At 38.9% G+C, this 10845-nt stretch overlaps 2 protein-coding genes across 2 annotated transcripts in view; both read left to right on the top strand.

Moving 5' to 3' along the window:
* The window catches only part of LOC107687873 (formimidoyltransferase-cyclodeaminase), a 9769-nt gene extending 7364 nt beyond the window's left edge, over positions 1-2405 (top strand). Inside the window, exons 10-14 of the mRNA XM_016485354.1 lie at positions 253-414; positions 587-630; positions 1043-1181; positions 1395-1490; positions 1687-2405. Of these exons, the coding sequence (XP_016340840.1) occupies positions 253-414; positions 587-630; positions 1043-1181; positions 1395-1490; positions 1687-1770 (525 nt within the window). The 3' untranslated portion in view covers positions 1771-2405. The remainder of the gene's footprint in view (positions 1-252; positions 415-586; positions 631-1042; positions 1182-1394; positions 1491-1686) is intronic.
* Positions 2406-5346: 2941 nt separating this feature from the next.
* On the top strand, positions 5347-9958 carry LOC107687894 (growth/differentiation factor 8-like). The gene is made up of 3 exons (XM_016485375.1): positions 5347-5770; positions 6979-7349; positions 9181-9958. The coding sequence occupies exons 1-3, from the start codon at positions 5404-5406 to the stop codon at positions 9547-9549; spliced, it is 1107 nt and encodes a 368-aa protein (XP_016340861.1). The 5' UTR covers positions 5347-5403; the 3' UTR covers positions 9550-9958.
* Positions 9959-10845: the final 887 nt, after the last annotated feature.

Genomic DNA, 10845 nt, shown 5'->3' with positions numbered 1-10845 from the left:
ATATAGGACATATATATATATATATATATATATATATATATATGTGTACCTATATTCTGTGTTCTTATATATTATATTAAGGGACTTCGATATTATGTATATTCTATATGTTGTACATTATATGTATTAATAAAACTATTTTGTATTTTTACGCATGCACGCACACACATATATATATATATTGAATATATAATAATTGCATTATATATTATATATATTATTTATCTTTACGTCTATGTGTCTTATTGTAAGGGTGCAGCTCTGGGCTGCATGGTCGGTCAGATGACATACGGGAAGAGGCAGTTTGAGTCTCTGGATGCGGAGATGAGGAAACTCATTCCTCCATTTCATGAAGCCATGAACGACTTATTATTAAAAGTGGACGCTGATTCAACAGCCTTTAACAGCTACATGGTACACGACCACATATAGACATATAAATGTACAGTTGGCCACTTAAAATATATGGATGTATTTGCCAGCATATACTTGTGTAACAAAATTGCTGTAAAATATGTCTAGATGATAATACCTTGTCACACACAAAAAAATGTGCTAATTGTTTTCTTGCATGTTTTCATTACAGGCTGCTCTGAAATTGCCCAAAGGCACATCTGATGAAATCAAAAGGTACGGTTAATCACCTCTGAAGCTCAAACAAACAAAACCGTTCTTATAATCCATCAAACTAGAGACAATACATGTCACCAGAAAACTAAGGAACATTCTGTATCATGTTAAACCAGTTTAAGCATTTGATTGATGCAAAGACATGTCATGCATCACAAAAAGAAATAGGAAAGACTTGACATATATTTGCAGAGAAGAGCCTGATGATATAACTACCATGTTACACAACTTGCATTTCACTGCCAAAGTAAATTCTCTTTAATTGTAGAATGCAAATTACAATTGCATTTGCAAAAACACACATAAACATGGCACAGTAGCTATGACAACCTTTCACAATTTCAAACCCCTAATGTGGCTACAGTTATTTAAGTGGAACTGAATTACTGAATGTTGTTCTTTGACTGTACAGGAGGGAGGAAGCCATGCAGGAGGGTTTGAAGGCGGCGGTGGCTGTCCCTCTGTCTCTGGCAGAGAGAATAAACACACTGTGGCCTGTTTTTAAAGAGATGGTAAAATACGGAAATGTGGCATGTAAATCAGACCTTCAGGTGAGACTGAACTATATAATTATTTTTTTTTAAATATGTAATGTTTATGCTTGTGATGACACACAAGACAAAAAAACATCCTTTCAAGCAAAGCACTTTCCACTGAGAGTAAAATGCTGATTTTGCATTTGGAAAAATGAAAAATAACATGACTTTGACATAAATAAGCTGATATCAGCAGTTATTTCAATGCATGATTCCTGCCATGTGCAGGTATCGGCAAAAGCTTTGGAAACAGCAGTATTTGGAGCGTATTACAACGTTATTATAAACCTGAAGGACATCACGGATTCTTCATTCAGGGCTGCCGTGAGTATCAACAACTGCTATTGTAAATCTAGGTCAGGGTTCCCATAGTGCATGTTAATAACCCACACTTTTTCAGCATTTAATAACCACACTTTAAGAGATACGAAACTTGTTTTGAGGAACTCATAAATGTCAAAGAGCCAATTGGAATTGTTCCTGGTGATCATGGTAGTTTTTGTGGTTTGTTGATTTTTAGACTGAAGCAAAAGTGTCTGCGCTGTTAAAGAACGCCAGAGAGAATGCTAACATAGCGCTGGAGGTGGCCGACCAGAGGAAATGATGCTGACTGTAACTCACAAGGACAAATCAAATAAAGACACGCTGATGTGCAACCTAAAACCCTCTGGTGCACAACCCACAGACTGCCATTGAAAGTGCATTAATCGAAATGCACTTTATAACCACTTTACAAACATGAATGATAAATAAAATTGTGCAGCTTGTTAAGGAGAGAGATTTTGGAAAAAACATTTACACTAAAGGTGGGACCAGAATAAGAGGCATGTGAAATGTGCTCTTTTGACATGAACAAACAGCCAGGAGACATAGAAATAACTGTTCAACACACTGGCAAGTGGCAACCATCCAAAATATCTTAGGATAATAGCAGCAAGCATTGCACAGACAAGCACCGCTCATATTTCAATAGACAATGTATAAATACCTTTCTTGCCACTTCCAAGTAACTAATTTAAAGTGAGTGACAATGTAATCAATGAAGTAATTGTAATGTAACACTCTTTATGTATGCAAAAGAGCCTGACATTTTTCATTAATTAAAAAAACTAAAAAAAAAAAAATGAGTTGTGGTTTGTGCTGTCATATTTTGAATAAGTAGACTCACCCATTGTCTGACCGCAACATAGATCTCATAGTTGTAATGATAGTAATCACACCAAGCTGTTTTTACTATCACAAGATGTAGAGTAACATGCACCCAATAAACTGAACAAATATCCAACAGATTAATCAATTTGGTTTTATCTTTCCAAATATCTCATTACAACACAGCTTTATTCTCCATTACACCAGCTTTTATCTCTGAGGAGTGTTAGTTTTGGTTTGTTCTGAAAGAACTTGATGATCCACCAGCAGGTGGTGCTGTGACTGACCCACCAAAGGCCACCCTCAATATCCCACTTCCTCTGTCCTTGCCAAGCTGTCATCAGTTGTTATTTATGCATCTATTAAAGCTGCACTGCTGGAAAAGAGAGATAGATAGAGCAGAGGCACCTGTATCTGCAGTTGCACAGAACAGCTGTGGCAACAATGTCCTCAGTCGCCAGCTCTGCATATTCCAGAGGCAACCCATCACCAAAACACAATGCTACAAGATAACTGTGGTCTAAAAGTGAAGAAAGCCCATTCACCAATATAAAAATGGTGGTGTTTCCTCATACACCCTTTTTCAGGTGTTTGTGCAGAAAATATTTTGTATAAAACACTATCAAATACTTGGATACACACGTAAAACGTCTTAGAACAACCTAGCAACTACCCAAGCTACAACATGCTAAAATGAATACTCAGAACACCCACTGAATTGACCCTTCGCAAAGACCGCCCTGTTTTGTTACTGTTGCTATGTCCTACAAGCGGTGGCACTCTCACGCCACACATCATGTTCTCACAGTTAAAAATACACGGCGGAGCAAAGACGACACTGACAATGCGTCGACAGACAAGACAGAGCAGGTTACTTTTTGTATGAAACAAAATGTCAGCTTTCAAATTTTGTCATTTTGTAAGAAATTCCAAAAATATATACCGTTTTGTGGCTCTTTAATGTGTCGTGACGGATCGTTGTAGCGCCTCAGTTCAAACACGTGAACCAATCATTGCTTCCTCTTTAGTAGTTATAACGTGAAATAAACATGAATGAACATCAGAAGGTATCTTGTTTCAACCCTGTAAAGACTTCAATACACCGTTTTTCAAGTTCAAGTCCACCGACATTAATCCAAGCTCCGTGTGATGGGGCAATTGGATAGCATCAAGCTAAAAACACTCAAAAACCCATTGAAACACTTTATCAACAATATACTGTACACTCTAAAAAATGCTGGCTTAAATACAACCCAGCACTGGGTCAAAACAACCCAATAGCTGGGTTTGTCCATATTTTACCCAGCACTGGGTTGTATTTAACCCAACATTTTTTAGAGTGTAGCAACACTTTAAAAACCTTTCAGAACAACCTAGCACCCTAGCAACTATCCATTACACCCAATGAAACAACATGAGGGTATCTTAAAAACACCCTATTAAATGTATAGCCACAAGCTAAAAATCACAGATAAACCCCTAACAACCACATAGCAACCATCTATAAACACTTTTTCAAACATATAGCAACACTTTAAAAACCTTTCAGAAACAACATGGCAACCCAACTCTAACACTATATAACACTCAGTGTTGGGGAGTAACAGGGTTATGTAATTTAATTACAAAATAAATGTAACCGTAATCTATTACAGTTATTTAAGAAAATGTTAATGATTACAAAGGGTTTTACATCTGAATATTTTCTGTAAAAAGCTAGGATATATTGAATAATATTAATTTGTTGCTTTGCCTGTTTTTGATGTGCACGATGCCTCCTGCCATTTAAAGGGGTCATATGATGCGATTTCAATTTTTCCTTTCTCTTAGGAGTGTTACAAGCTCTTGGTGCATAAAGAAGATCTGTAAAGTTGCAAAGACTAAAGTCTCAAATCCAAAGAGATATTCTTTATAAAAGTTAAGAGTCAGCCACGCCTATCTAAAACGGCTCGTTCTAACACGCGCCAACATGTCTACATCACTATGTGGGATTTATGTCTTTTTGTCATTACATATTATTATGTAAATGATTAACAGTTAAAAACATTCGTTAGAAATGTAGAAAAGTAATCAAATCTAATCAGTAACATTACTTTAAAAGTAATTGAAATAGTTAAACTACTTATTACATTTTAAATAAGGTAACTTGCAATCTGTAACCTATTACATTTGCAAAGTAACCTTCCCAACACTGATAACATTAACTATAACACCCAAGCAACAACATGATGACATCCTAAAAAGAACACTTAGAACACCCTAGCAATTACATAGCAGCAGGCTAAAATTCTCTCTATCAACCTCATAGCAACCGCGGTGAGCGTGATTTCACCAAGTACAACATGTTCCTGGATCAACATCCTTGTTGATCCTGGAACAACATTCCAATCAACCAATCAGAATTGAGATATAACTTTTCAGGAAATATCTGTTTTAGGCTTAAAATCAGGGTTATGTGCTTCTACACCCTTGTTAATCAGCTATCATTTCCCTCTGATTTTAGGAATAAATTATGCGTAAGGTTAGGTTTAGGGGTAGGGATTGGGTTAAGTCTATATTTTTGGACAATAATGTTGATCCAGGATCATCAAAAGATGTTGATCCAGGAACATGGCTTACTTGGCAAAATCACGGTGACCTAGCAACCGCCTAGTAATTCAAACCACATAACACTGTTGAAGCCTTTGAGAACAACCTAGCAACCACCCTAGCAAATACCCATAATACCCTAGGCACAACATGCAAACATTCTAAAAAGAACACTCAGAACACCCTCTCAATTGTACTTGGGTGCATCAGAATTGAATCGATAATTATGAATTATATAATGAATTATCTATTATCTATATTATAATGAAATTTATATGATAAATCCTCAAATCAAAACCTAAAGACCTGAACCTCTCTGTGCTGTCTCATCTGGACTTGTTCCTATCAATCCCACCAATCATACGATATCTAACAGCAGGGAATCTTAAGTATAAAACTGCCTGGGAGGCTGAACATCTGTCCAGTGCTGTTTGGAGAGATTGCATAAAGGCCGTCCGTTCCCAAATGCGTAAACGTCTGCAAAGACGCATCAGAAAACATGTTTATCCTTCTTTATCTGAGCTTTTGGAGTGTGTTGGGGTCTCACAGTCAGAGCTTGAGCTCAACAGCAGCAGCAGCAACAACATTGCAAGCATTTGTGACACCTGGAGAAGACAACGGCCAATGCACGACCTGTCAGTTTAGACAGCAGAGTAAACTCATGCGCCTGCACTCCATTAAGTCTCAGATTTTGAGCATCCTGCGTCTAGAACAAGCTCCGAATATCAGCAGAGACACGGTCAAGCTACTCTTACCCAAGGCACCTCCACTGCAGGAGCTCCTGGATCAGTATGACCAAAACGGAGGCATTAGTGAGGATCAGGAACAAGGCAGCAGTGAGACCATCATTACCATGGCCACAGAACGTAAGTACCAAGATGCACTGCAATATATAGTGACCACAAACGTGTGGACACAAAAGTCACACTTAGAATGTATGTCAAGTTACTTCTGTGAAAGTTCGACCATCAGTTGCAGATGCTACTTTGTTTGTTATATTGTTATTGAATGCAATGACATTCATACTTTTTGAAGTGTGGCTTAAGTGTCCAAATACATTTGAGGGCCATTGTATTATCTGAAATGGTTGACTATGAATCGACTATGGTTCATTCATTCAGCTGTTGTTGGAAGATGGCCAAAGGCAACAAACCTTGTTTTACGCAAAGCTGAGCACCAAGAGGAAACATACAAAGCACATTTGGCCTGTGAAAATAAGGGCTCTTTTCAGAGACTTTCAATGGAAACCTTAGTTTCTGCCAAAATACAGTAGTTACTCCATAAATGTTACATAAAACTGTGGTGATTTATATTTTCCAACTGTGTCAGCAGAAAAAGAGAGTAAAGAAAGATTAATAAAGGTTCTTATACTGATTGGAGAATTTAAATTTTGTAGCAGTAACTCTAACAACCATAGGATTTTGACATAAACTTTTGCAGGGATGGGCAACTCCGCCCCTGGAGGGCCTCTGTCCCTCAGATTTTTGTTCCAAATGTACTAATAAAACATACCTACCTGGAATTTTCAAGTGATCCGTTTTTTAGGGTTGGAACTAAAATCTGCAGGACAGTGGTCCCAGGAGCAGAGTTGCCTATTGTTTAGGGATGGTGCAACATCTTGTCAGTGGGGCTGTTGTACTCTTAAAGGGACAACTTTGAACCGTATACCTTTGAAAGGTGCATACTAGTACATTAGAGTAGTAACATGTACCCTTAAGGTACTACTGTGAACCTTTAGGGGTAAATAAGCAGCTAAGTTGTCCCTTTAAGGGTACTGACCTGGTAACAAGTTCTTGTACAGAAGCTTCCTCAAATCTTGCCCTGGAGGGCCAATGCCCTGCAGAGTTTAGCTCCAACCTTAATCAAACACACCCAAGCAAGCTCATCAAGGTCTTCAGGATCCCTAGAAAATCACAGGTAAGTAAGTTTGATCAGGGTTTGAGCTAAACTCTGCAGGGCAGTGGCCCTCCAGGACAGAACCCTGCCCTAAAGGTACAATTTTTGCACATTTTATTTTCTGAGAGTGTAAGGTGAAAAAGGTATACATGGTCTTAGTAAATTTTATACCTTGCAGCTCAAGCCTTCACCCATCTTGAGGGAATGCCAAAGTGTTGCATGTTCTCACTGAGCCCAAAGATTATGCCTAACAGCATCCTCAAAGCCCTGCTCTGGATCTACCTCCGCCCAGCTGAGGAGCCAACCACAGTCTTCATCCAGATATCTCACCTGAGGTCTTTGTCTGAAGGGAGCAACCACTCAAGAATACGAGCACAAAAAATTGATGTGAACGCCCGGACAAACTCCTGGCAGCACATCAACATGAAGCAGCTGTTGCAGTTGTGGCTCAAACAGCCTGAGAGTCACTTTGGGATAGAAATCAAGGCCTTTGATGCAAATGGAAACGATCTGGCTGTGACCTCCGCAGAATCTGGAGAAGAAGGACTGGTAAGTCAGTGCATGCATTGGTACTTAGGTCCATGCTTCTTTAGGAGTCAACAAAGTATATTTGGCTTGTCAAATGCAGGACAAACTTTGATTAACAGATCTGCCAAAGATTTATGAAAGTGTAGCTCCAACCCTGATCATACACACCTGAACCAACTAATTAAAGGGATAGTGCATCCAAAAATGAAATTTCTGTCATTAATTACTCACCCTCATGTCGTTCCAAACCCGTAAGACCTTCGTTCATCTTCGTAACACAAATTAAGATATTTTTGATGAAATCCAAGAGCTTTATGACTCTACATAGACAGCAATGTAACTGACACGTTTAAGGCCCAGAAAGGAAGTAAGGACATCGTTAGAATAGTACCTGTGACATCAGGGATTCAAACTTAATTTGATCAAAGACTATAGAATACCCCAGACGTGTCACTCGCATAGTTTTGAATGGGGAAAAATGCAACACTCAATATGGCCACTCAATCGCAGGAAGCCCCGCCTTCTGAATGAAAGAGCCAATCGCTAATCTGTAAAGTCAGAGCGTCACTGCAGCTGCCGTTAGAAGTCCCGGTTGCTATAGAAACAATCAGCATTCTGAGACGTGCGCTCAGGACTGCGCATGCGTACTGGCTGATCTAGCCTGAATAATAAGCTTTTTATAACGCTATTTGAGCAAAAGAAACAACATTTATGACACAGTTGTTATGAGATTTCTTTGGTGATTTCAAATATGAAATTGAATTGCAAGCTTACTGAGCAGTTTTGTAGAATTTGATGTTTCCCCATACAAAGTGATAGGAGCTGCACTTGCATGCCCGAGAGGCATTTCAAAGATGGCCGCCGAGTGACATAACTTGTCTTAAAGGGACTTTGATTTTATGAAGCTACAAGAATACTTTTTGTGCGCAAACAAAACAAAAATGACTTTATTCAACAATTTCTGCTCTTCCGTCACATGGACTATTTTAACAATGTCGTTGTGAAAGCGAAACTACTTTGTTTGGCCTTCCAAAAGAGGACACGACTAGAAATCAGTGGTTAAGTTGTATTTACAACACTGTTCCAGAACAGTTCAACCCAAATATTCAGATGTGTGCTGCACATTTTATGGAGGACTGTTTCCTGATCCTGGTAGAGTAGACTACAATGCCGGCTGTTCTGACTCACAGACTGTAAGAGTAGCACTTGTTGTTTGTAATTTCTCCGATCACATATGCAGACATAAAAAGACAGTATAAGTCATTATAATCCGTAATTATGTCCCCACTGGATGCAACAAATGCCTCGTTTATAATGGCTTTTAATGTTTTTGTCTCGTCACTCCAGCCGGACAGGGCATCACAATATGGTAAGGGGCGTAACATTTCCGTCACACGCTTGAGGTATTCGGCCAATCACAACGCACTGGATAGCTGGCCAATCAGAGCACACCTCGCTTTTCAGACCGATGAGCTTTGTAAAAATCTATGCGTTTCAGAAAGGCGGGGCATAGAGGAGAAACAATAATGTACAGTATGTGGAAAATAACGTGTTTTTTTAACCTTAAACCGCATAAACACATTTCATTACACCAAATGCACAAAATAATGTTCTTGTTAGCAACATCATATGACCCCTTTAAATTGTGTTCTGAAGATGAACGAAGGTCTTAAGGGTTTGTCTTACAAGGTACGTTCAAACTCCACAAAGAGCCATTATATGCTTGAACATAGATTTGATTGGTAAAGTTTGTTTGGGGTGTATAGCAAGTAATATCAAGTATGTTCTTAATTGCACTTTTGAACTTCATTGACCATGACTTAGCTAATTGTTCCTACGTCCGCCCTTCCAGCAACCCTTCCTGGAGGTGAAAATATCAGACACTGTCAAGCGGTCCAGACGGGACACCGGCCTCGATTGCAATGAGCATTCCACTGAGTCCCATTGCTGCCGGTATCCACTCACCGTTGACTTCGAGGAATTCGGTTGGGACTGGATAATTGCTCCCAAGCGTTACAAGGCCAATTACTGCTCCGGTGAATGTGTGCAGAAGTACCCCCACAGTCACATCGTCAACAAGGCCAACCCTCGGGGCAGCGTAGGCCCTTGCTGCACGCCCACCAAGATGTCACCCATAAACATGCTGTATTTCAATGACCGTGAGCAGATAATCTATGGAAAAATCCCTTCAATGGTCGTGGACCTTTGTGGCTGCTCTTGAGCTTCTTGAGTAGCTACGACAGCAAGCCCTCACTACTCTGGACCAGAGGGGAAGTGAAAATAACCTTTACCTTGTCCCTGACAAAATAGTTCCTGCTAAAACAATTGACCACACCAGGATCCCAACAAACCAACTTATCCAATTATTTTAGTTCGTTCTCATCGACTTTTGCACACAAGAACAATAGTACCAAGGTGACAAGGCTTTCTTTGTTTATGAAGGTATAAGGCTTCCTCTGTGAATGCATTTGAGCACAGAGATGACCTGATGGGCTTTACCAGCTTGATAGCAGAATGTAAAAACTGCAAAAAGTACTTTAAGTTTTAAATTAATGTCAAGGGGGGTTGTATAGCTGATTATTTATATAAAGTCACTTATCCCCCCAGTGACCCAAAAACAGGAACACTGACCCAGAAACTCACTCAACATGACGTCCAAACAATAGACTTTAGGAATTCTGCAGTTTCATAGCATATGGGTAGTTGACATATAATAGGGATAAGAGAACTCTGTTATTGCTGTAACTGGTCATAATTTTTAAATTTACAAATAATCTTTACATGCTTTTTAGACATTGCTGGAACATGTCAACTACCCAAAAGCCTACATCTTTTGTTTCTTGTCAAAAAACACTGATTAAATTGCCAATTCACTAGTTAGCCTACATAATGTCATAGGCTAGAGATGAGCATAGAGATGTTTTTTAAAACATGGAATTAATTGTATAGATTCTACGGTTCAAAATCATGTTGTAGTTTTGATCTGATGCACCAAGTAAAATGCCTGTTATTGATGTCTCTGAGTTGTTTTCGCGTGTCCTTAAAGGACCTCTTCAGTGTTGTCCCTTTGTAACCCTTAACAGAGTGACAACCACTGACACCATTCCAAGCATGTGGAGCACATTATTGCGCTCAAAAGCAACAAACCCATATTCCATGGAAGCTAAAGCCTCTCTTCTGTTATTTTGTTCTCTGGAGGGCTCCCCAGTGGGATGGAGGCCCTGTGGGGCAACAACAGTAGAAGTCTGTCCCCAGGACAATGAGTGCACTTATAAATGTCTTAATTTGATTTTTCAAAAAGGTTTGTGCATATCATTTAGCTGTGTGATTCAATAGTAACAGTTAGGGAGGTTGTATAGTTGATTATATATATTGTATATATATACATAAATATTAATGTGTGTGTGTTTATATATATATATACACACACATTTATTAATATTTTAAAATACCAGGATTGTGTTAGACATGGTACTTGGGGTTTGTTCAATACCATGATCTTACAATTATTATTATC

This window comes from Sinocyclocheilus anshuiensis, unplaced genomic scaffold (genome assembly GCF_001515605.1).
Source record: "Sinocyclocheilus anshuiensis isolate Anshui unplaced genomic scaffold, SAMN03320099.WGS_v1.1 scaffold273, whole genome shotgun sequence".
Lineage (NCBI taxonomy): Eukaryota > Metazoa > Chordata > Actinopteri > Cypriniformes > Cyprinidae > Sinocyclocheilus > Sinocyclocheilus anshuiensis.
Note: the sequence above shows the minus strand (reverse complement) of the source record. Positions and strands in the feature narration are given on the sequence as shown.